The 24,451-nt window shown below is 33.2% G+C and overlaps 1 protein-coding gene across 1 annotated transcript; it reads right to left on the bottom strand.

Annotated features, from left to right (window-relative positions):
• Nucleotides 1–14,487: 14,487 nt before the first annotated feature.
• LOC145072338 (G-type lectin S-receptor-like serine/threonine-protein kinase At4g27290) lies at nucleotides 14,488–19,491 on the bottom strand. Its single transcript, XM_079018746.1, has 7 exons — nucleotides 18,449–19,491; nucleotides 16,440–16,716; nucleotides 15,924–16,081; nucleotides 15,619–15,829; nucleotides 15,305–15,542; nucleotides 15,031–15,181; nucleotides 14,488–14,939 (listed from the first exon to the last, which is right to left on the bottom strand). The coding sequence occupies exons 1-7, from the start codon at nucleotides 19,478–19,480 to the stop codon at nucleotides 14,652–14,654; spliced, it is 2,355 nt and encodes a 784-aa protein (XP_078874872.1). The 5' UTR covers nucleotides 19,481–19,491; the 3' UTR covers nucleotides 14,488–14,651.
• Between the last annotated feature and the right edge of the window lie 4,960 nt (nucleotides 19,492–24,451).

The raw sequence follows: 24,451 nt of genomic DNA, 5'->3' as shown, positions 1-24,451 counted from the left end.
AAATATTTTTATTTTTGTATTTTTTTTTACTATTTCGTTTTTTTACCTTTTTTTTGTTTTCGTTTTTTTTTCTTTTTGCGTTTTTTTAATAACCAATATATTTTTTTTATAAAACATATAATTTTAAAAACAAAAAAATAGACATAATATTTAAAATCTACAATCCGATTACAATTAAAAAACATAATTTTAAACCTAAATTAATAACTAAAATAACATTGAAATCACGACGATGTAGGCGTTTTATTCCACTTTGGATCCGCTCGCAACAATTCTCATGATTTTTCAAAGTCGAAAACATGACCCATTTCGACCCGATATTTCCTTAGCAGCTTTGAACAAATCAAAGTCGTTGGTTCCACTTTGTTGTTGCGCCGCAATCCGGTTGTAAATACTGTTGAATTTGCTGCATCGCTTAGTTATCATACCCCATTTGCTGCTCAACCTGTCGTTGTTGCGATACGGATTTTTCTTTAAAATAGCGTGAAACTTGTCGAGCACCGCCCCCCAATAAGCTCCTTTTTTCATTCCATTTCCACGAAGTTCGTCCTTTGAAGTAGCACACCAAGCCGTCGTCAAAGCGTATTCCTCCTCCGGTGCCCACCATTGTGGAACGTCTGCATTTTCAGATTCCACCGCTATTGATTTCCCTTTTGATTTTCCTTTCCCTTTCCCTTTCCTACTACTTCTTGCTTCCACTTGAACTGTTGGTTGTGTTGTAGGTGACGGTTGATTGGTTGTTTGTTGCATCAAACCAAAAGTAGAGAAAAGATTTTGTTGTACATTTGGGTTTTGACAAAATTGATTTTGTTGAACGTAAGGTGAGTTGGGAAATTGCAGTGGCGGTGAAGTGGTATTGAAAGTGGCTCCTTGGTATGGTATTTGTGGTGAACCTTGAGACGACAAAAGGTTAAAATAATTTTCGTACCCCGCAAATCCGAGATGCGAGGTTGTGTTTGGGTTTGATGAAGGAGGAGGGTGTTTGGGTTTTGCTCCATTTTTTGAATAGATATAGAGAGAATGAGAGAAAATGTGTATAAAGATATAGAGAGAATGAGAGAAAGATATATAAAATTGAAATAAAGTGTATGTATATATATAAATGGTAAAAAGGTAATTTTTTTTTGAAATGGACCGTTATTAAATGGTAAAAAAAATGTGCAACGTATCTTTTTTTGGCGTTACAACTCGTTTCCAACGCAACGAGTTCCGGGCGACGAGAAGCAACGGCTAGGGGGGGCGGTGTTCACCGTGTTATGACGGCGTCGCGGAGTGCCACGTGGGTCTCGTCGCTTCTCGTCAAGGCCCATACCGAGTCGTCTTAAAATCAAGAAAAATTCTACAAAATTCCATCAAAATTCCAAATAAATCCTCTCTTAATCCATATGCATCCATCTCATCCCACTTTGCTCAATTTCTAAGAAATAAGGCTTACTTATATATATATATATATATATATATATATATATATATATAAACTAGTCGTTTACCTGCGCCAAGCGATGGGTGCAAATAGTTTATTCAAAAATTGGATTCTAGAAACGATTAGTTAATTACGCGTTCGATTAAATGTACATTGTTGATTACAATCCCGATTAAATCTTCATTTTTTCAATATAATTATGATTTATGTTGGTTATTCACTTTGTTATTATGTTGTCGTTTAGTTTTTATTTTGCTATCATGTGTTTATTTGATGACAAAATTTTACTTGATATTTCGAGGTGTGTAATTTATCTATTTGATTGCCACTTATTGCCATGATATTATACATACCCATAAATCAAATATTTTATCTAATGTACAAAAATTGCTTACACTAAATAAACAATAATCCAAACAATAAATTTAAATCAACAAAAATATGTCATAGTCAAAGTTTATCATATAAATTGACATATATTAAATCACTCATACATCAACCAAACTCAAGTGTTACTCATATCATTTTGGTTATGCTTACCTTTCTCGTTATTACTTATTAGTCATTTACAAAAATTAATGTCAAAATACATCAAAACTAATATCCCTCGTATCATTGTGATCCATAAAATATGGTTTTTTCCAACCTAAGACACGAATTCTTAGCTTGTTTTTATTAGCTTGTTTTTATTAGATCCCTCGTATCATTATGATCCATAAAATATGGTTTCAGAAGCTCTATTAGATGCAAGAGTTGACTTAAATACCTACACATAAAACATCAAGATCAACTTTTGTGTCCATCTCAACCATTATTATTATAATTTATGGCATTACAACTTTTTTTTAGTAGCTATGAAAAAGAAAGTCTCTCTTCTCTGTACAACAATCCACTTGAGAGGATTTTGATCCTTTCAACTCCTTTTTTGAGGATTTTAAACTTACATTTTCCTTCATAGCAGCTTAAATGTCAAACGAAATAGCAGCCTAAAACATGATTATACATACTAAGACTATATAACATTTGTACACACACATAGAGAAAGACGAAGATAGTGAAAGAAACAGAAGCTAAACATGCTTCATCAAAATTAGCTTTCGATGATGTAACTGGCATTTTTATGTTTGCATTCTAGATAATATGCATGAAATAGGTATCCAAGTCAACATAAAAAATTGTATATTCAAATGCAAAAATGATAGTTAGACCTCATGAGATAAAATACTCTTGTAAGTTCCAAATAAGAAAATTCAAAGATATTTATAGATCAGACCTCTTTTAGAGGCACATATGATGGATTTTGAAAAAAAAGACTTATGAATCCCATTTACTATATTTATGAAATAAAAACACCAAATCAAAAGCCTTAAACAGAAAACTAAGCAACAAAAACTTTATTTTCTAGAAATCCAAACCTTTTAAGTGTGAAAATGAAACAAACAAATCGTATAATAAAAAAAAAGGTTGAAGCAAACTATTACCTTCAAAGAAATAATTTTTTAATATAACCTTTTTTTAGCTATCATGATTCGTCAAAACCTGAAAACAAAAATCTTTAAAACAATCAAATTCCAAAATAGAAATAAAAAGACAACAATAAAGAAAAGTAAGCGGTGGGTTTTGATATCTTTTACCAAAAAGGGATGGAAGCCTCAGGCGGAGGTTGTTGCATCGACAAAGAAGGCAAAATCAGGACCTCGGAGGTCATTTCAGATAAGTAAATCATGAAAAACAATCCTTGGAAAAATTTGCCACTAATATATCACGCATTAACTGTATAAGTGACAAAGTGGTAGATGCTCAACTACTTTTTCCCTATCTATGCAGCTGCAAACTCATCTGCATATTTAGAACATATAAGATTCAAAAAACTTAATCAACATCGACATGACTTACGAGATGGGATAGATAATCAAGACATAGGGTAGATTTTGACATATAACAATTGATTGATAATTTTTTTCAGAACCAAAATGTCATGAAAATAACCTACCAGTTAAAAGCATACATGTCCAAGTTTAATTGAAGGGATTCTGGTACATGAACATGGACATCTTCAAGAAGCCTCTAACTCTTTCCCATGGTAGTGTTCTTTCCAAGCCACCTCCAAATTTGTTACATATTTGTTCACCCTATATAAAAAAAAATATGACGCTTATTACATACCATGTTTTAATACCTAACTAATAACTGACATTGCTGCTCATGAAATCATCAACCATTACCAACATCAGCTCTTAATGATCATCATCAACAACTGAAACTATCAACCATTAGTAACACTAGTAGCTGGAAGCCAATAACTAAATCATTAATATCTCAAAACATTATTTGATTGATCAGTCACATATCACCTGATCAAGTAAATGTCGAATGATGGAATTACTTTTTATCTAATCATAGTTTCATAACTCAAGCCTAAGATTGAACATACATAAGTTCATACACAAAAACATACAGATTTCACAAAAAAAACTTTAATACTCAACTGTAGTACCTTTTTTTCTATTCCAATTGATAATACTTTTCATTCATGTTGACCTACAAAAAAAATGAAAACATGATTAAGAGCAAACATAAAACAAAAAATTGTGCATCAGTGACCTAACACCACACACACACACACACACAGAGAGAAAGAGAGAGAGACTGAGGATTACCAAAGGGTCACCAAAGAACCGAGAATTTGACAGTATTTGAAAAGTAGCAAAATAGAGAGTATTTGAAATATGTTAAAGGTATGTAGCACCAAACATAAACCATATTCTTGTCCTTTGCACCATTTTTTATAGTGGTGGGTTATGCACAAAGAGATAGTGATTTCAACTCCAGATTCCATCAAGAAAAACAAAGGAAATCAAGCAAGCCATCGGATACAACTATCACTCAATTGCTTTTAAAGAGAGACCATAAGATACACAAAGAGAGACGGAAAAAAAAGAGAAGGGGTGTAAGATATCAGATTCTTACTGAAGTTATAATTAATAAAATTAAGCACAAATTTACCTTTAGCTTCATCTTCAAGTGTGATATTATCTTCTTGCTCTTCCTTCTTTTTTTCGTGGTGTGTGTGGCGGGGGTTGGGGGAGGGGGGAGGGGATGGATTCTTTTAGGGATGAAACAAAGAGAAAATGTCAGTACCATAGAAAATCTAATTTTGAAAAAGGTCAACCCTTATGCTACCAATGTGGTGATAAACTGATCAATCCAACAATTTTGTTGCAAAAAGATAGATATATGATATGAATATTTCATAGAAAGTGTGTTAAATTGGAGAATTTGACAAAAATTAAAAATCATAGGCAACAGATCCATCTAAAATCGACCATGTTACAAACCCTAGACTCCAATCACCCGTACTAATAATAAACAGGTTGAGAAAAAAGTTATAATTTTGTATTTCACCTTATCTATCCATAGAATCATCGTTTCTTTGTTCCCATTGCATTTTCTTCATTAAAAAGGTTTTTGGTGAAGTGTAGTGGGGGACAGCTAGTCATTCTTCTACACATATGTAACATTCTTTTCGCGTATGTGAATCAACATATAAGAATCAGCAAAGTGAAGCATGGACCTAAATCAATAGGACAAACATGTGGTGGTGGATCGCTCTTGGAGAGCTCAAAATCTGTAATTTTTCCACGAATAAGCTTAAGAACGGTGTCAATACAATTGCAAATAAGAAATAAACAGAAAATGGGAATCAAGAGGAACCTTATTAACAACAGAATCATGTGAAAAAGCTTCCTGATGAATATTTAGCTGCAACTGAGATCGATTGAGGAGTGATATCCATGAATCGATTCCTTTTTGCCTAGGTATAGATGGATATAGGGAAAGGGTCGTGACTTAGGGCCTGTATATACAAACAAACATATAGTGGTGATCCTTTAGGGTATTCTTGCGATAGAAAGGAAAGTGTGACATTTTTTTAGAAGGAGGCAACAATAAATGCAGGTGACCTGTTCCTTACCCAAATCAGATCAAAGAGGTGTCATTCCAACCCTAAATCAAGCCTAGACGGAGTTCGACCTCTAGCAGCAAGTCTGCGGCGATGAAATATGTATCGTTGTTAAGTAAACAAAAACAAATGGAGAGTCCCTTCTTTTTTCTTTTAGCAGGAACAAAAGCTAAATGATCTATTGGCGTTGAGGTTTCGACCAATTATACCATGAAAACCAAAAAATCGATAATTACCTGATACCAGGCTATCAATGTAGAATTGTAGACGAGAACCCAAAAGAACTGAAGAAATACAAAAGAGATGGACGTTGCCTTGACTAATAAACTTCATTAGACATAAAAAGAAAAGAAAAAAAATGAAGGTTAGGGCTTGAAATCGAATCAAAATTGAGGAGATGAAGTGTGAAGGAATTTTTAGAAAAGATAGGTACAAACTCATCTCATGGTATTCATCTTCAGCTTCAAAACAAACCCAAAATATTTAAGAAATAGTAAACCTATTCAGAAAAAGAATAAAATTTTGTTCTCACCTAGATCTTAGTGGAGAAGGAGAGAATGTCGAGGACCTGGAAAATGTTACAAACAAAAAAACAAGAAATCAAAAGCCCATAAAGATTAGAGGTCTCACATCCTATCACCTTCAACCATAAACATCTACTCTTGTAAACGATGGTGGTGAATGTTCTAGTGTTTTCCGTGGATGCTCTTGACGAAACTAAAGATTGTAGAGGATTGAGATGTTATATAATGTTGATCTAACCTATTAAATTGGTTTTACCAATTCAATTGGCTAAAATTGAGGAAATATTGGTCAATTAATAATGTTGATCTAACCTATTAAATTGGTTTTACCAATTCAATTGGCTAAAATTGAGGAAATATTGGTCAATTGGCTATTCAAAATAATTATTGTGTTATTGTATGCATAAATGTGGGCCAATCAAATTTACTTATTTTAAAAAAGTGCTTATTATATATTATTGAATTAAATATAATTGAAAAATATCATCTTAATTAATTACAAGGGTAATTTAGTCAATTAATATAGTTTTAATAAAGGAAAATTGCATTTTTTTAAGGGATCATAAATTCTTTTAATTTTAAAAATCCGATTTTACGAATTATAATTCTTTTAATTCGGACATTCTGATAGAATATGATTATGAGTATATTCAAAAATAAAAATATTCTTGAACCATAAATAATAAAAATATTCTTGAACCTATTTCTTGATCATGGCTTTAAAAACTTCTTATAGAATAACAAATTCTTGAACAATCAATTGAAGAATAAAAACAAAAAATACATTATTTCTTATAGAATACAGGTAACAATTGTTAAGAATTACATTGATTGTTAAAGAATAAAACTAAAAAAAACGTTCAAAACGAGAAAGAAAACATCAAAATCTATCTACGAAACTAATACATTCTAAAAGAATAATATAATTTTGCTTAGAATCACTTTCAATTTTGTGGTCCGTTCTTCAAGCATTAACTTTTGTGATTCCAACAGAATTGGAATTCGTGATTCCATTCCAACAGAAATGGAATTTGTGATTCCCTTCCAACAGAATTGGAATTCACGATTCCATTCTAATAGAATTGATGGGCTGTACGACTTGAGTTAGTTGTTCGACTTGGTCCACATCATATATTTAGGAGATTATCGGCATGAAAGCTCCATGAAAACCATAAGGCACTCAATATGGCAAGGTAATAATTGCAACTGCTTCACTGGTAAACTTCTATACATGTACTAGGATAACCTGTGAAATTAAGTCAATTTGTGTCCCATTGATATCCAAGAACCATTAGTCCAATCTGCTTCACAAGAATATCTATACATGTAATTAGAGATTGATATAAACTTACCCGAGATATATTCAAATGTTCATCATGTACAAACGAGATCACCCGGCCATCATCTTATTCAAGACCATCTGGCTTCGGCACAAACACATCACTTGAACATGATGTGTTTTCTAGGAACCTATTGAACATAAGCTACTGAATCAAACAATTCTATATGAAAGGTTTTGTTAATACTAAATTTATCGAAGGTCAATTTCAGACAGATTTAGGTTTAGGGACGATCATGAGGAAATTTTGATTGACACCATGAAGATGATAAAGATATGAAACAATCTCAGGAAAACCCTAGCTTGAACAAATAAGAAGGAAAGCATGATTGAGAAAGCGTGTATGAATACCTTTGAGCAACGAGAGAGTATGCGATCGAAGTATGGGTGAACCAAAACCTTTGTATTGACTTCAAACTTTGCATTCTTCATTTTCCTGAAACTTTCCAAGCCTAACTTTGTATTACACTGGCCATCATCAAGAATGTAGATAAGAGGGACCTACGATTAAATCAAATTAGGCATTCTTTTAAAGCTCAATCTCCTCCAGAGTATTGAATTCGCAGTCGGTAGTGTGATAATCGGAGCGAATGAAATCGGGTTTGGAATTTAGCTGGATTGATCTAAGGATATTCGCCATTGAATGGTCAAACAGAAAAGTCAAAATTGAGATAATACAAACTTCTTACCTGCAAACGATCTAAGATTCGGAGTTGAAAATCTGGGCTTGCACTCATATCCTCAATGAACGTCAAATGTGAACCTATGCTCGGAACCGATTGTTCGTTGTTCATATGTTCGGAGATTGAAATTGTTTGATTCGGAGTAAACCGGCTCACAATCGAAACTGCGAATGGATTTAAAATCGGAGTCCCTGTTGGCTTGGAGGGTGAGAGTTACAACCGATTGGTCGTTGTTGGTATGTTAGGAAATTGAAATTGTGATAGGGTTTTCGCAGACAGAGGGGGCGTCAGAGGTGGGTGACATTGGTGGATGAAGGCGACGAGTGGTGGAGGACCGTCGGTGAGGACGGTAATTATGGTTGTGTTGTGCCCTTCAACATCGGCAGTAATGGTGCTGGGATCGAATAGGTGGTGTTTTAAAAAGCCGATGGAAAAATAGGTAGCTGAAGTCAATGGTTACCATAATTATAGGATATTATTTGTGGAAACTAATTATCAAATTACCTATTTACCCTTATTTATTTATTTAATTATTTATTTTTTATTTTAAATTTTGATTGGCCCACATTTATGCATACAATAACACAATAATTAATTTAAACACCTGAACCTACCTCTCTCTCTCTCTCTCTATATATATATATATATATATATATATATATATATATATATATATATATATATATATATATATATACACGCACAAACAGACACATTAAGTAGGTTGGATACCAATGTATTATACATTAAACTAGATTATGACCCGCGTAAAACGCGGAGAACATATAAAAATATACATATAAAGGTATAAAAAAGTTGGCACTATAAAAAAAATAAAGTAACAGAAACAGATTTAGTATTATTGGTAACATTGAAATGTCTGAAAAAAAAAAAACAATGAAACATTTGAATATCTATAATCGTTGAAGGATCTCTTTGTAGACATAACTTTTTGTTTTATTAGTTGGACGACCCTCGTCATATATGAGTACTTTCAATCCTTTTTCACTTGTGACACGAGAAACAAAAAACATATTACTGACAATGAGTGAAGACGGGCCTACGCAAGTATAATCGAACATTTGATAATTATTGTCGTTGACTTTTGTTAATGGCCATAACAAAATAAACAACTATGGGGGATTGTCTCCGCTAAAAACTGTACGAGATTCTTTTATTAGACAGAGTTAACTTCAAGCAAAGTATATAAGTAGTCTCGTTGAAGAATCTACATTATATGATTCAGGCTTCAATGATGTGTCTTCCAATCCTAACAATATGTAACCTAGTACCATTGCATAGTCCTTTGGTTTGTTTGATATTACGAAGTAACATGACTGGAACACCTATTTTTAGTGTAAGTTTATGGTTGAAAATTCTAGACGCCTTAAAACCATTCAACACAACTGAAAGAGTAGATTGATTCCTCAAAAAAATCTGGTAACTCTATCTCACATAAAGAGTTTGAACTCATATATGATTTCCCTTCATCTTTCATCAATCCTAAAATGTAGTCATTGGTAGCATTGAATTCTTCATTTGTAGGTACCAAAATAGCTTTATCTTGAAAATATGATGGATCATCAAGATGGTTTTCAAATGATGGATAAATGGTGGATACAATTGAATGAATATGGTCACCTGTAGAGCGAACAACGTCTTCTGGAAATTCAACTTCAACTTCACCATCATTAGGGCCACTAGTATTACCTTCAGTAATTTTAAGAATCCACTCATCAAATGCTTTTGTCTCATCCAAATCATTAGTTAGACAATCAAACTAAAGCCTCATGTTTACGGTTAAACGTAAAACTGTACATTCACACCATAATTCAACAGGGGAAGCTAAACAATTTACGATATACCTAAATAATCAAATGCATATCAACTCGATAACATTAATTGAAAATGTTCAAGGTTTAACGTTGGAAGTTTGATGTACAATTTAGGAATTGATTTTAGATTTATTACAGTTCAAAGTTCATTGTCTGTTTTGGATTATTACTCAAATTACGTTGCTAATCTCAGTGGGGGTCACTAATATGGTTGATGGTCTGATCTTGGTCAATGTGATGTGTTCTTCTCAATCATGAAATCAATGTGGATAGTCCGCAGACCATGTGCTGAGTAACACCTAAGTGAAGCATTTTAACACATTTAGAACAACATAAATCCATTAACTTGCATGGTATAGTTGGGTAGGGCCAATCAACTATTACAAGAAGACCTTCTTACAGTAACTTAAGAACATTAGGTTATGAATATGCAACATTGTTTTGTATATTGATCACATTCTTTCTGGAAAAAAAAAATCATTCAAATGTTTCCCGGTAATGATCATTAGAAAGTACAAAACATGTCAAATAACATTTTAGCTTTATTACATCTCGAAGTTATTTCATATGCTATTTTGAGAGCATTTAAATGGTGTGTAAGCTACTAAAATGAATAAAGATTTTGAATAAATTGGGTTAGTCAAAAATGGGTTTTTCTTTTTCTTGTTCGGGTTGTCATATCTGGATTTTATCCTTTTCCAAAAAGATTTAGCCACATATGTTCATCAAGGTAGGCATTCAAGGAATCTACCTGCAGTTAAAGAATTCCAAAAAAAAGTTATTTTTTAAAAGTATGATGATATTAATGATTTTTTTTGCGAAGTTCAACGCTATTAATGAAATTCGCTTGCAGAACACTGTCTTACAAATGAGCTTCAATGTTGGAAAACATGAAATGTTTCAATATCATCTAAAAATATTCCAAAATAATATTTTTTTTAAAGTACAATGCAGTTAATAAACATTTTTTTTTTTGCAAATTTCAATACTAAAAACAAATTCCCCTAGAAAATTGTCATATTAATGACCTACTAATTAACATTTAAATTTATATATTACATAAATGGTTCACTTGTGAACAAAAAGACATAAATGATCTATATTTGAAATGCTTTTTTACATAAATGGTCTATATTCGAAAGAAAATAAAAATGTACTTTCCACTAACAAAATGTTTTCAAAAAAATCCTATTAATGAGCTATAATTTACATAAAAATAAAACTTTTCTAGATTAGCCAAAAAGAATACGAAAAAGTCCTTTTTTGAAACTACAATGCTATTAATGAACTTTTTTGCAAAGTTTAATGTTATTAATGAATATTTTGTTTTCCAGAAGACAATCCTTTAAATGATATTCAATATACAAAAAATGTAATTTTCCATATCAACTAAAAATAATTCAAAAAAAGTCATTTTTTAAGAGTACAATGTTGTATATGAACTTTTTTTTTCAAAGTTCAATACTAATAGCAATTTTTTTCCAGAAAAAGTCCTAATATAAGGTTAAAATAGCATACTGTAAAATACTTATTGATCTATATGAGCAATAATTAAACATTTCCATCAATACCCAAAAAGACATATAAATAAGGTCTCATTCTGTAATTAATTTCAACGCCCCACAATGTGGAATCCTCTCAGTGGCAACATTCCAGAACTCAAACCACAATGAATAATCAATATGAAGAGTAGCTGCAATAAAAAAAAAATACTAATTGTCATCATCTTATACAAATATTATAGATTATTGGGGTGTTAGATAGCGTAATAACTTGCCAACAAAAAAATACCAACACCTTGTAGACATTATGTGTACAACATTTAATAAATATACAAAAAAAAATTATATAAAATAAACTATGGTTATCACTCTTCTAGGGTACATATGATTATTGAAACTAATGCCAACAAAAATCTTTAGTATTTAAGTGGCTCTAAATACAACTACCCTCCAGTTTTAGGGTCCTTGACTTCACCCCACTCCCAAGCAGAAACGGTCCCTCAAATACTTTAAAAAAACCTGAGAGATTAAAATATACACACAAAAAGATGAAAATGGTAAAATGAAATTTCAAATATAACAACAATATTTTATAGACAATACTACAAACAAGCTAGAAACATGCAAATAGAGATGAAAGAACATAATAATTAGATTAACACCATACACTCATTTAGCCTTATCTTTCTTCTTCCCTTATAGGAGTTTATAAAACATTTTCTATTGTGTGATGGATTTCTGAATTACTTTTTGAGATATGTGAGGTTGCAAAGAATGGAACAACAAAGAAATGGAATGGATAGGTAATCGTAAAAGCAAGATAATAGAATAAGTAATTCCATTCCAGAAACATATTTACAAGGCATGGAATGGAACAATGAAAATTTCATACGATTTTTATGTTATATATTGCAATTTAAATTATAAAGATAATCCTTCACATATCTTTGTTTAGTTATTATTATGTAATTAAAAATGGTTTATATTGCAACTTTTATACTAATAACTTCTCTTATTGCTGAGAAAACATTGATACTCACAATGTTACCAACCCTATTTTCAAGAGTGTAGGGTGTACCCATTTATCATTGAGAAAGTAAACTCAATAAGAAGACTCAAACCAGTTAAACGAAAGAATAAGGTTTTGCAAGGTTCTTACTATGCTTCTCGGCATGCCCAGACAACACAAGTTAACCAAAAAAAACCTGCTAATTAACCAAAATTAATCAATCCCAAACATTTTCCAATAAGATTTATTGATGCAATCTGTTTACATGGTATACTAAAAATTTGTTTTTTCTTTGCTATTAAGTCTAAAAGATGTTTTTTTTTATAATATTAGAAAAGGATAAGTAATAACTTATTTCTGAGAGCCCACTTTGTATTTTTAAAGATGATTTTTACAATAAATCAAAACACATATCACTACTGGGTTTTCCTGAGTTGTAGAATATGTGGATCACTTAATGGTATAAGGGTTTAAATTCCATCTCCAAATCCAAGAAGGGATCGAATGGGTAACGCATTATAGATATTGACTCGAGTATATCTTCCATTCATGACCTGGTAAGCCACAAAAAAGCATTGACTAAATGAATATACAAAAATGTAAAAATAAAAAAGAAAATCGACATATACAAATTCATTACCTAGTGGACATATTTTCCAAATTGAAACAAGGGATGAGAGGTAGCGGTGCTGCTGTGTCCATCATTTTGCTCTCCAAATATCTATAACTTAAAAAATCAAAATCAACAATACAAATCATAAGAACAAAAATCGAAGCAAATTCAGAAAATGTAACAATTATGGATTTAAACTTAAATCGAAAGGTTTTATAGATTGGAACTTCATAGTTGAAACAGAATAAAAGAAACATAATCTAAAACGTACCCAAAATCGATCTAAAATACGACCAAATTAAATTAGAATCCAAAAAAATTTATCTCTATATATCATTCCTCCTTCTTTAATGATGATTGAACACAAGACTAGTCTATACAGATCAAAGCCGACATATATTCTATTTCTTCTTTCCCCATTTTCTTTCCCTCTACAAAACTTAGGTTAGATAAATTATGTAAAGGAAAAAGGGAGAGAGGGTAGGGGTGCAGGTAATGAGGGATGAGACAGAGCATTTTTTTCATTTTATTTTTGGTGAGATTTAATTGTCAATAATAGAATTCCTAATTTAATTCATTTTATTTTTGGTGAGATTTAACTGTTATTAATAGAGTTTCTAATTTAATTCATTTTATTTTTTGGTAAGATTTAATTGTGATTAATAGATTTCCTAATTTAAAACATAATATATGTTTTATAAAATTTATGGACAAAAATAAAAGGGTTGACAAAGATGATGTTAGCAAATAATCCAATGGTGTAAAATATAGGATTGAAATGCAATCAATGGTTACCATAATTATAGGATATTATTTGTGGAAACTAATTATCAAATTACCTATTTACCCTTATTTATTTATTTAATTATTTATTTTTATTTTAAATTTTGATTGGCCCACATTTATGCATACAATAACACAATAATTAATTTAAATACCTGAACCTAACTCTCTCTCTCTCTCTATATATATATATATATATATATATATATATATATATATATATATATATATACACACACACACACGCACAAACAGACACATTAAGTAGGTTGGATACCGTGTATTATATATTAAATAGGAAGGAGTAAACATTAAAATAATTGAGAAATTATATTTTCCAATAGTTGTTAAAGATGATTTTGTGAAAATATATTTAAAGATAAGATAGTGTTTCAGGTTTCCTAAATTGAAGACTTTTAGGGATGGACAAAAAAATTAGATACTTGGAAAATTACAAGAGTCCTTAAAGTTATTTTTCTCATGATAATTATTTTTAAGAAATCTTATAAAAAATTATGGCAGTTGCAAAATATAGTTATATATGTATGTGTATAAAAAGTATTTGTGTAGTTATTCGGTATATATCTATCAAAACAGTGTTTATCTTATTTTTGTGTCTCTTAATCATCTAAAGGCATCAGACCGAAGTTCTACATATATGACAATGTGTTCTTTCCATATTTTGTCAATCCAGCGGATAAATGATACTATATGACTTGTGTAGTGTCAGAAATATGTGAAACATATCTTGGCCTACTGGAAAGGTCAAACATTTATTTAGTTACGGACTTATGATACATAATAACACCTAAGAACGGGCTAAATAAAGAACTTTAGGTTATACACGTACAGATACAAACTATGCTACAAAACTTAATTGAGTGGCAACATAAAGCTATTAAGTGAAATTATTTACAGAGCTAAAGCCGTAGGATCGAAGTTTTAGATCTGGAAAGAGAAAAACTGAAGCACATAGTTTTCATATAGCATACAATATTGTTAGCATGTACTCATCAACTGATGAAACCGAGTCAGGTTCACGGTAACTTTCATCTGTGAAAAATGTTGGTTGTTTACGTTGAGGTAGTGCACCCTCGCTAATCAGCATCAAAACCATGGACAACATAGTTGGCCTATCTTCTGCATGATGTTGAACGCATAATAATCTAACATGTATTGAACGTAGTACTTCAAAGGCAACACATGAGTTTCGTAAAGATGCACTCATGAGTTCAATGGACTTGTCTTCTTTATAGAGTCTCCATGCCTGAACAAAACCAAACTTAATATAATGCTAAAGGGGAAGGCTAAAGAAAAAAATAGTTTGTGGTCCCTTTTAGTCTACCACATTGACTTACATGTCCAAGAAGGTTGTCACTGTGAGCCTCATGAGAGAACCCTCTGTTTTTCTTCCCACTTACTATCTCCAACACAATTACGCCAAAGCTAAATACATCTGACTTTATAGAGAAACGCCCATGTACTGCATACTCTGGAGGAATGTAACCACTGCAACAAAGTTCGATTAATAAACACATATTAGTAGCATGATGCTTTTGCTTGTATTATCGCCTTGTCTTGGTAAAGAAAAGTTAATGTTAATCTAGTGCGCCATGTTTTACAGATTCTTACAGTGTGCCAACCACCTTCTTTGTCTTAGCCATGACATCCTGTCCTACAAACTTCCGAGCAAGGCCAAAGTCCGATATTTTTGGATTCATTTCACTGTCCAGCAAGATATTACCTGCCTTGAGGTCTCTATGAATGATTTGGAGGCGTGAATCTTGATGTATATAAAGAATGCCTCGATCTATACCATGGATAATGTGCAAGCGCCGAGGCCAGTCAAGCATTGAATCTCTTGTTTCATCTGCCCAATATGAATTATTTAGTCCATGCATTTTACTACAACAAGTGTGAAAGTAAGGCACTTAAGGGAGGCAAACCAAATAGAAATGAGTCCAAGCTTTTGTTAGCCATGTATTCATAAATTAACATCTTTTCATTTCCTTGAATACAGTATCCAAGGAGCTTTACAAGATTTCGATGTTGAAGTTTGGCAATACAAAGGACTTCATTTTGGAACTCATCAAGTCCTTGTTGGGAAGCTTCTGAGAGACGCTTTATAGCAATTACTTGTCCATCTTCCATCACACCCTAAAAAAATTATTTGAACTTATGATCCTAATATTTCTTTGATGGAAGTGAAGTAATTATGTTGCATTTTATTAAAAAAGACATAGTTAGTTACCTTGTAAACTGGACCAAAACCACATTCTCCAATCTTATTATCAATGTTAAAGTTATCAGTAGCCTTAGCTATTTTATGCAAGCTAAAAAAAGGTACCTCATCAAGGTTTTCCATCTGAGCACTCGTATGATCCTTATCAACCGTATGTACCCTGCTCCCTACAAAAAGTTCATTTCCAGATTCCCATGATTACGCCAATCTTGCCAAAAATCATACTCCTGCAAACTTGTAATTGGTAATAATGTATGTAAACATAGCATATCTAGAAGCATAATAAAGGACTTGTCTCCATGTTACCTCGTCCTTTTTTGTGAGACCTCTTCATTTTCTTTTTATAAACATATACTACTACAGACAGAAGCACTACAGCTAAAGAAACCGACACCACTACCCTGAGTAATCCCTTCTTGTTGTTAAATCTGGATTCGCTTATTGCTAATGAACACACAAATATATAATAATTAGGAAGGTTACAATTTCTCTAATGTTACATATAAAATAGAATAAAATATGTACCAGGTAACTCGGAGGTTGCCATTCTTATATATAGGTCTTGATTATCATCATATTCTCTAATGTCCATCAACGCATCAAACCATAGCAAACATCCACTTCCACTCTCCCCGTTTTTGATATATAATTCAGCATAAGCTGTACAAGAGCAATTCCTTCTGCAAGCAATCTCACATTCTTCAAGCGACATGCTTACGTTGTACCAAGATCGTCGTGTGTCTGGGAATTTCACTCCTGAAATTTTCTGGAATCCATCCATTTGAGTCCCACTCCCACAACACTACTAGAAAATTAAGTAATTACCTACAATAGAATTGGTAGGAAATCCCTAGGAAAAAAGCGTTACCTACAGATTTCCTACAAAAAACGGGTTGTAGGGAAAACCCTCGTGGGTAATTTTTTCCTACAAATTAGCTACACACGTTCCTACGCATTTCCTACGGAATATTCTGTTACAAATTTAACTACGGAATACCAACTGAATACGTTAACTATAGAATACCTACAGATTACCTACGAGTTATTTACCTACGAAACACCTACAACATACATACGAATTATTTTCCTACAAAATACCTACAAACTGATTTTCCTACGAAATACCTACCAACTACTTTACCTACAGATTACCTACCAACTGCTTTTGCTACAAATTACCTACAGATTTTATTTCCTACAGAATACCTACAGAATATTTATTTCCTACAAATTTTTTATGATTTTTTTACCAGTTTTTATTGCTATATTAAATTTATAATTTCTACGGAATATTTATTTCCTACAATTCAGTCAAAAATCTATTGCTATATTAAATTTATAATTTAAAAAATATCCAAATTTTCAGCTAAAAAAAACCAAATAAATAATTAAAATAATAGTCAAATACCATTACATTCATTACAATTAAAATAGTCACTAACATACCATTCATACATTCAAATACCATTACAATACCATTACAATACCATGACAAAAGCTACAAGTATGGAAAGCAAAGCTGATTCAAGTTCTATGGGTCTAAATTAGTGAAATCTACTGCAATGGAGAAGTTACAAGTATGGAAAGCAAAGCTGAAAAAGACACTTGAAATCACAAAAACTGAAATTGATTCTCCAGGGGCAAAATTTGTGAAATGTGAGCAAACTGAAATCGGCATACATACATACCTGGGGTGTCGCTGATGGTGGTGTGAGCAGTGACGGTTGTAGTATGGTGCAGCGACGGTGGTGGTACGGGGCAACATCGGCGGTGGTGTGCGACAACGACGTTGGAGGGCAAACGTGTGTAGAAGAATGTGCATCATTAGAACCCATTACTATATATGATACAAAAAGCTATTTATGTTTGTTATTGACCAACTATTAACCTCATTAAACAAATACACAATATACTGAGCATAATACATACATATGGTTTGTATGTAAATATGTGTATTTGTGTATAGAACATAACTTTCAATTATATTATATAAAAAAACGAATAATAAAGTTGTAAATCAGTAACGGGTTCTAACGATGGATACGTTTGTATGTAAGTTTATATTACGTATAAGTTGATGAAAAGAAAGAAACCAAAGTATAATGATATTGTGAAAAAAATGAAATTGAAAATACAATATTTTCTTTTAAAAATTAGAAAATAAAAAACAACCGTAGGTAATCCGTAGGTAAATACCTACGGATTACATACGGTTTTTTAATAATAATAAAATTAAAAAGTCGTTGGTATTTCGTAGTTATTTTGTACCTATTTTCTTCTGTTGGTAGGTTGTAGCTATTCTGTAGCTAATTACCTATAGAATTCCTACAGACTTTTTTCCGTCGCTATTCCATAGCTAGTCTGTAGCTAATTAGGAACGAAATACCTACAGATACGTGTTAGTTGTTATTCCGTAGCTATTCTGTAGATATTCCGTTACTAAATTAGGGCATCCCATTCCGTAGGAATTCCGTTGGTATTATGTAGGTAATTACCTACGGAAATTTTCCGTAGCTATTTTTCTGTGGCTAAACCCTTTGTTTTATAGTAGTGCAATCCAAAGGCTTTTTACGTTGACACCCACTCGACCAATCTCCTCTATTCCATTCTTTAGGGACTCTTGGTTCAAAACCATCGATACAATTACAAGGTGGAAGTTTTACGCTGCAGCTTCCATAAGGACCACAACTTCCATAACCACTACAATTATCAACTAAAATTGGATTTCCATACATGACCCATTCTTGGGTTCTCTCAATCCAATTGAACTGCACTAGGTTGCCATCATGCATGAGAACCCTTCTTAGAACAATTGAACTCTTAAGTTTATATCGATAATATATTTCCTTCTGGTTAACAGCAAACTCAGCGTAGTAGACCGGGTTCAGGTTTTCCAAAGCAAGACCACGAAACCCTAAACCGTTCCATGGTCCAAGTCTAGAGCGTCTAAATAAACTATCTCCAACAAATAATTGTGGATATCCATTTGTGTCTATCCAGATTTTATAGCGTCCTACAGATGGATCATCAGGGCTCTTCCATGATGTTAAGTACCTCTCTCTTCCTGTTATTAAATCCTTCCCAAATTTCATTCCTGGTAGGAATGTGTTCCCAGGATAGTCAAAACTTTGCCAGATGAGATTTTCTTTTTCGCTACTTCCCCACACAACAAGATTTCCGCTGTCCAGAAGCTGTGCTACAGGATTAACATTCGTCACAGGTATTGTGGAATTGGATGACCAGATGACTGTATTATCATCACTGAGAATCCGGAGGCTTCCTTCTGTAGTGACTTCAAACACACCAGATGGATCGCTGATTGGTGTCTCCCTGTTAGCAACCCAAACAACCGTACAAGGAGATATCTTCTTGTACCATATCCCGAGGTATCGGTTCTTGGACTTTCCTGGGCTAAAAAAACCCAGTTCATATGTCTCGCCAGCTGAAACAATGGTGTTGCCATCTTTGATTCGTTGATGTGCAGATACTATATCTAGTGCAGCGGAACATGACAAGATACACAATACAGTAGTGGAGAGTAACACAGGGATGTGTTTAACCTCCATTAATTCACCTGTTCTTGAAATTGGTGGGTGGTAGAGTTAGATGAAGATGGTTCATGGCTTACTTTCGATAGATAGATTATAATCTCTATCCATACATTTTTTTAGCATAAAAATCACAGCTGTGCATCGGTGCATGTGCTTAACACCAAATTTTCTAGCTCGTGCGATGGACTTTCGACTACCCACTACATGACTTGAAACCTTCAGCTTTGACAAAAAGGTGGACTTGAAGACGTCAATTTCAAAGGTCATACATTCATATTGACCACCGTTTATGGGTTGTCCTATATGCACGAATAAATGGGAAATTCTACACATCACCTCCCCTAACTCTAGTTCTATATATATAGTATATACTAGAAATGTGTAAGGGCCATGCTAAGCATGGCCCACGATTTGGCATAACTTTTAGATAAAGTGGATATCGAAAAAAAAAAAGTCACTGAAAGTAAGTTGCTAATATGGGTAGCTATGCTATGCAATACACATGATTCTACTTTCCTTTGTAATGAATCTTTCACATACTCCTTGTTTATTATGTTTCCCTATTGGTCTCACTACCATATATACTAAAGTTCTTATCGGCTTAGAAGTAAAGAGCTCTTGTCTAGCAAGGGTCCCTCGTATTCATGATCTGTGGATTCTATGTGGAATCTGCAAACTAATTAACAAAACACACATTTAGTTGTATTTATTTACAGATCTTAGTTATAAAGATGTATCTGGATACAAATATTAATTTCATAAACAAATTGAAAAAAATAAGAGTTAATATCAAAAAGTATTTTCCATAACTGCAATGATATTTAGATGTTGAGTGTTGACTATATGTTATTATTATGATTTTAGTCTTTCTATTGGATGAATAGAGATCTAAAACCAAGTAAATAAACACAAGACTAAAAAGATTCCCGTCACTCATGAGGTCATACTTTAGATAACTTTATATATTTTTTATATTAATTATCTATTTAGAAAAAAAAAAATCTCCACTAATACCCTCAAATCTTTTAACTTCACTTTTAGCATATAAATCTATTACCCTTGAATACTGATAATGACAAAGCAACACCATTGACTTGATCAACAAAAAGGTGCATATTAAAAATGATAAAAACTAACGTGAAAACTTGAACAAACAAATACTCCACATATATACATCATGCACAGAAGACAAGTGAAGCCCAATGAAAAAAAATTAATATTCAAAATCATTTATACTGATGAGAATTGTTATCAAGATTTAGAAAGCAATCATGATTTTGATGAATGAGTAATGAATGATATGAACTCCAAAAGTAAATATTAATCAACAAGTTTTGTATTGAACAGAGAATTCGAATACAATACTGATTACAACAATAAACAGAAAGACTCGTCACTCTACTTCTATCCTCAGCCCTTATTTATAGGAAACATGAGTGTACAAAAAATACTAAGTCTAGACATTAGGCTTCAACATAAAGTGACTTAGTAAATAAACATGTGAAATATACAAGACAAAGCTTCGACTTTTACAACAAAAAGACTCAACATTCTCCCCCTTTGTAAACAGTCGAAGTCACTCAATTTGTGAGAACTTAAGCAACTGAGTGCATTGTCCTTCGTATATCTGAGTACCAAGTAATTATCTTCTTCAGCTCCTTCCTGTCTCCATCATTGTTCTTGGTGCAGTTATTCATACGAACAATAAAGTTCGTATATTGCGAAGTTGTGTATCTTTCGATATCAGCAACTTGAAACAAGAATCTCTTTTCCTTTCCTCTTGTGTCTTCCCTGCGAACACCATGTCAAATGGTTTGAGACAAATTTCACCATCCGCATATTTCATCAACTCTTGTTGTGGCTTCGTAGGTTCCATAGCAACATTAACCTTTCTTCCAACACCTGAAGCCAGTTCTTCATCAGTTAAGGCCAAGCAATCATAGTAATTATCTATGAAAATCTTGAGATGCCCTAGACCAAGTCTGAATACATCTAAATCAGCCTCCTTCAGTTGGTTTTCTTCCATATCTTTCAGAATCAGGGCCACTTGAATGAGATCATTGAGATTCATCAAAGGAAAATCGGCAATTGAGAAATCAAATGGTTTGTTGTCTACTCGAACAACAAAGTATCGAAAGTTCTGAAGTAGATTCTCAAACATGACATCTTTCTTGATAGCCGTTACTCTTTTTATCTTTACCAAAGACCAAACTTCATCTTGATCTTTCCCAAGTACAGCATGAAATCTAATTCTCAAGTATGTGTACTCATCAGAATCTTTGAATCTTTCACTAACCTTGTATTGTGCTGTGATAAACATCATTTCGTTAATTGGGAAGTCAAGTTGGCACATGTTTGAGTTTGCAGTGGCATAGCTTTTCCTTGGCTTTTTCTCAAAGGCATACATGTGATTCCCCAACACTCTGGATTCAATTGATTCGAACGAATATAACTTTGCAGGATCTCTTTTGTTCATTGTCAGAGGGTCATTTTCCCTTAGCCTTAGAATGCTTTGAATATGCCTCTGTTTCTCAATCTCAACATTAATTTCAGCTTTCTTCTCCTCCTTCGACTTTTCTTGAACAATACCTTTTCCTTTCCCAGTATTTGAAGTATCAGGCTTCGCATTTGAACTTCCTGTATTTGTTGAACCAATTTTAATTCCCTTAGGAATTACTTTTGTAATTGGTTTTGATGTTACAACTGTTGAAGGAATAGAGCTGGTATTCACAGATAATGTTGTTTTCAGTTGAGTTGAATACACTTTCCCAACAACTTTCGCATCCTCTCCTTTACTTCCTTTTACTTCTCCCCCTTGCACCCCTGTGACAACAGGTGGGGCATTCTTCGGCAAAAGCGAAGTAAATTTTGCTATGGGAGCCAAAGCCTTTTGAATTGCTTTCTCCAACGAAGTGACTTTCAACGTAAGAAATTCAGAAGTTAAAATTATGTGCGAAGTAGGCTTGGATACAATGGCTTTTAGTTCAGCTAACAACTCAATGAGCTTAGCGAACTGCTCCTTGTCATTTTTGCTCTTGGCTTCGATAGTTGGCGCAGTTGATTGAAAGTCTTTAACAATCTGTGTAAGTGCATCTGCCACAATATCAACCCGTTGTTGCACTATAAAATTTTGCGAAGTTATTTTTTGAAGCTCTTTTTCCATCTCCTGCTTCAATTCTTCGACTTTCAAGTTATTTTTGCTCTTGATCTTCGACTTTCAGCTGCTTTGATCATCGCATCAACCTCCATACCAGAAAGCGAATGCTTCGCACCAGAGTCAGCTTATGATTGAAGGATGGTATTTAATTTGCGATTCAAGATTTTGAATTGTTTACCCGACATAAGCATGTGATCAGGTATCTCCTCCTCCTCTGAATCAAAGTGTAGTTCTTCAAATGTTCCTCCGAAACCACCTCCTTCTGTTTCATCATCGGAATGAGCTTGAGAAGTTATTGGTTGTGGATCCTCAGGAGATTGAGATGGGAATATTAGAGTTATGAAAGGATGTTTCAGAACATGATCAAATATAGGTGAAGTTGTAACACATGAGTTTGGAATGGGAAATGGTGGTAACGAAGTATTTAGGTTTTCAGATGAGATAGGTAACGAAATGGACAAAATAATGGGTAATGATGTGTCGACACTCTTGATAGGTGCCCCCGTATCAGATACGTTGACAATCATATCAGAAGTAGGTACCTCCTCATTAAATGATTCAGTAGAGACTACTTTGAGTGGAAATGTAGTTGTGGCAGAAACATGTGAAGTGATAGTTGATGATATAATGGAAGTAGTTAACGTCGATGAAGTCGAAACAATCAGAGTGTCAGGAACAACTTCATCTTCTGAAAATCCATCTCTAACAACAAGCTTCCATTTCTTATACAATTTCCCAGTAATGTGCTTCGCAACATCATGGGCTCGCCTTTTCTTGGACATTGGAGAAGTAGGAGCAGGAATTTCTCTGAAAACAATTCCCTTACTATTCACTTGTGTGTTGCGAATGGTTGGAGAAACATCAGATAAAGTCCGCTTGTGAGACAATTTGCGAAGCTTCTTTAAAACTCCCGATTTTGAAGGAATACTCTCCTTCGCAGTGTTGTCAGATCCAACCACCTTCTGAACATCTTCCCCTACTGAAGACTTAGGTAGTTCAGTCTTTGTTTGTTCCTCACTCTTCGACTTCTTTGCTTGCTTGGAAGACTCACCTTCAACATTCAACAAAACACTAGTTTGAACATCTGGATTAATAGTCTTCATATATCTAACATGCACTTTATGAGAAGAATGAACTTTGCGAAGCATTGTATCAGGAATTCTTGCAATGTTCGTAAAGATATTTTCATCATCCTCCACTGCCTTAGGGCATTGGTACTTGGTAAATTCTACAACCTCTACACCTTCAGGAACTTGAATGCCTGCTTTTTCATAAACGTGTTGAAGAATCAAGCTCCAATAACGAGCACACGAAATCCCCTTTTCCACAGTTGTATTTTCAAGACTCTTAATAAATTCCTTCCATAATTGAGTCCCATAATCCACATTTAGATCATAGTAAAGCCCCATGACCATAGCATATACTTCCATCCTGCCTCTGTCAAGACCTACACTTCGACCTGTTAAACATCTGAGGAAAATTCCAAAGAGAAAATTCCACATACATGGCAAGCCTGACTTTCTGAAATCACTTATTTTGTCCAACAGTGGTTGATGCCCCATCTCATTTAACATGTGAACAATCTGTGCATTGTGAGGTTTGAAGAACAGAGTGGTGTTAGGAATATCCAAGAAACTGATGAACATCGACTTTGTCAATCGAATCCTTTTATCATTCACCAAGTTGAAAGTGATGATGTCTGTTGCTTTGTTGTATAAAGCTGTGGAAGCCGCCATTGATAACCATGTCATCGGAACGGAAAAAGAATTAAACATCACCGTGGCTAAAGGTGATCATTTTAGAGCAACAATCAACATCTTCAATTCCTC

This window comes from Lactuca serriola, chromosome 1 (genome assembly GCF_051521515.1).
Source record: "Lactuca serriola cultivar US96UC23 chromosome 1, Lser_US96UC23_V15, whole genome shotgun sequence".
Taxonomy (NCBI): Eukaryota; Viridiplantae; Streptophyta; class Magnoliopsida; order Asterales; family Asteraceae; genus Lactuca; species Lactuca serriola.
This window is presented reverse-complemented; position numbering and strand designations above follow the sequence as displayed.

Bases quoted from the DNA above. Each gene is read 5' to 3' on its own strand.
- LOC145072338 (XM_079018746.1), bottom strand. From the start codon at position 19,480: ATGGAGGTTAAACACATCCCTGTGTTACTCTCCACTACTGTATTGTGT. The intron at 16,082-16,439 runs GTACATATTTTA...AACTTTTTGTAG, and splicing joins GGCAACCTCCGAGTTACCTG to GGAGCAGGGTACATACGGTT. The intron at 14,940-15,030 runs GTAAGTCAATGT...GGTTTTGTTCAG, and splicing joins GTGACAACCTTCTTGGACAT to GCATGGAGACTCTATAAAGA.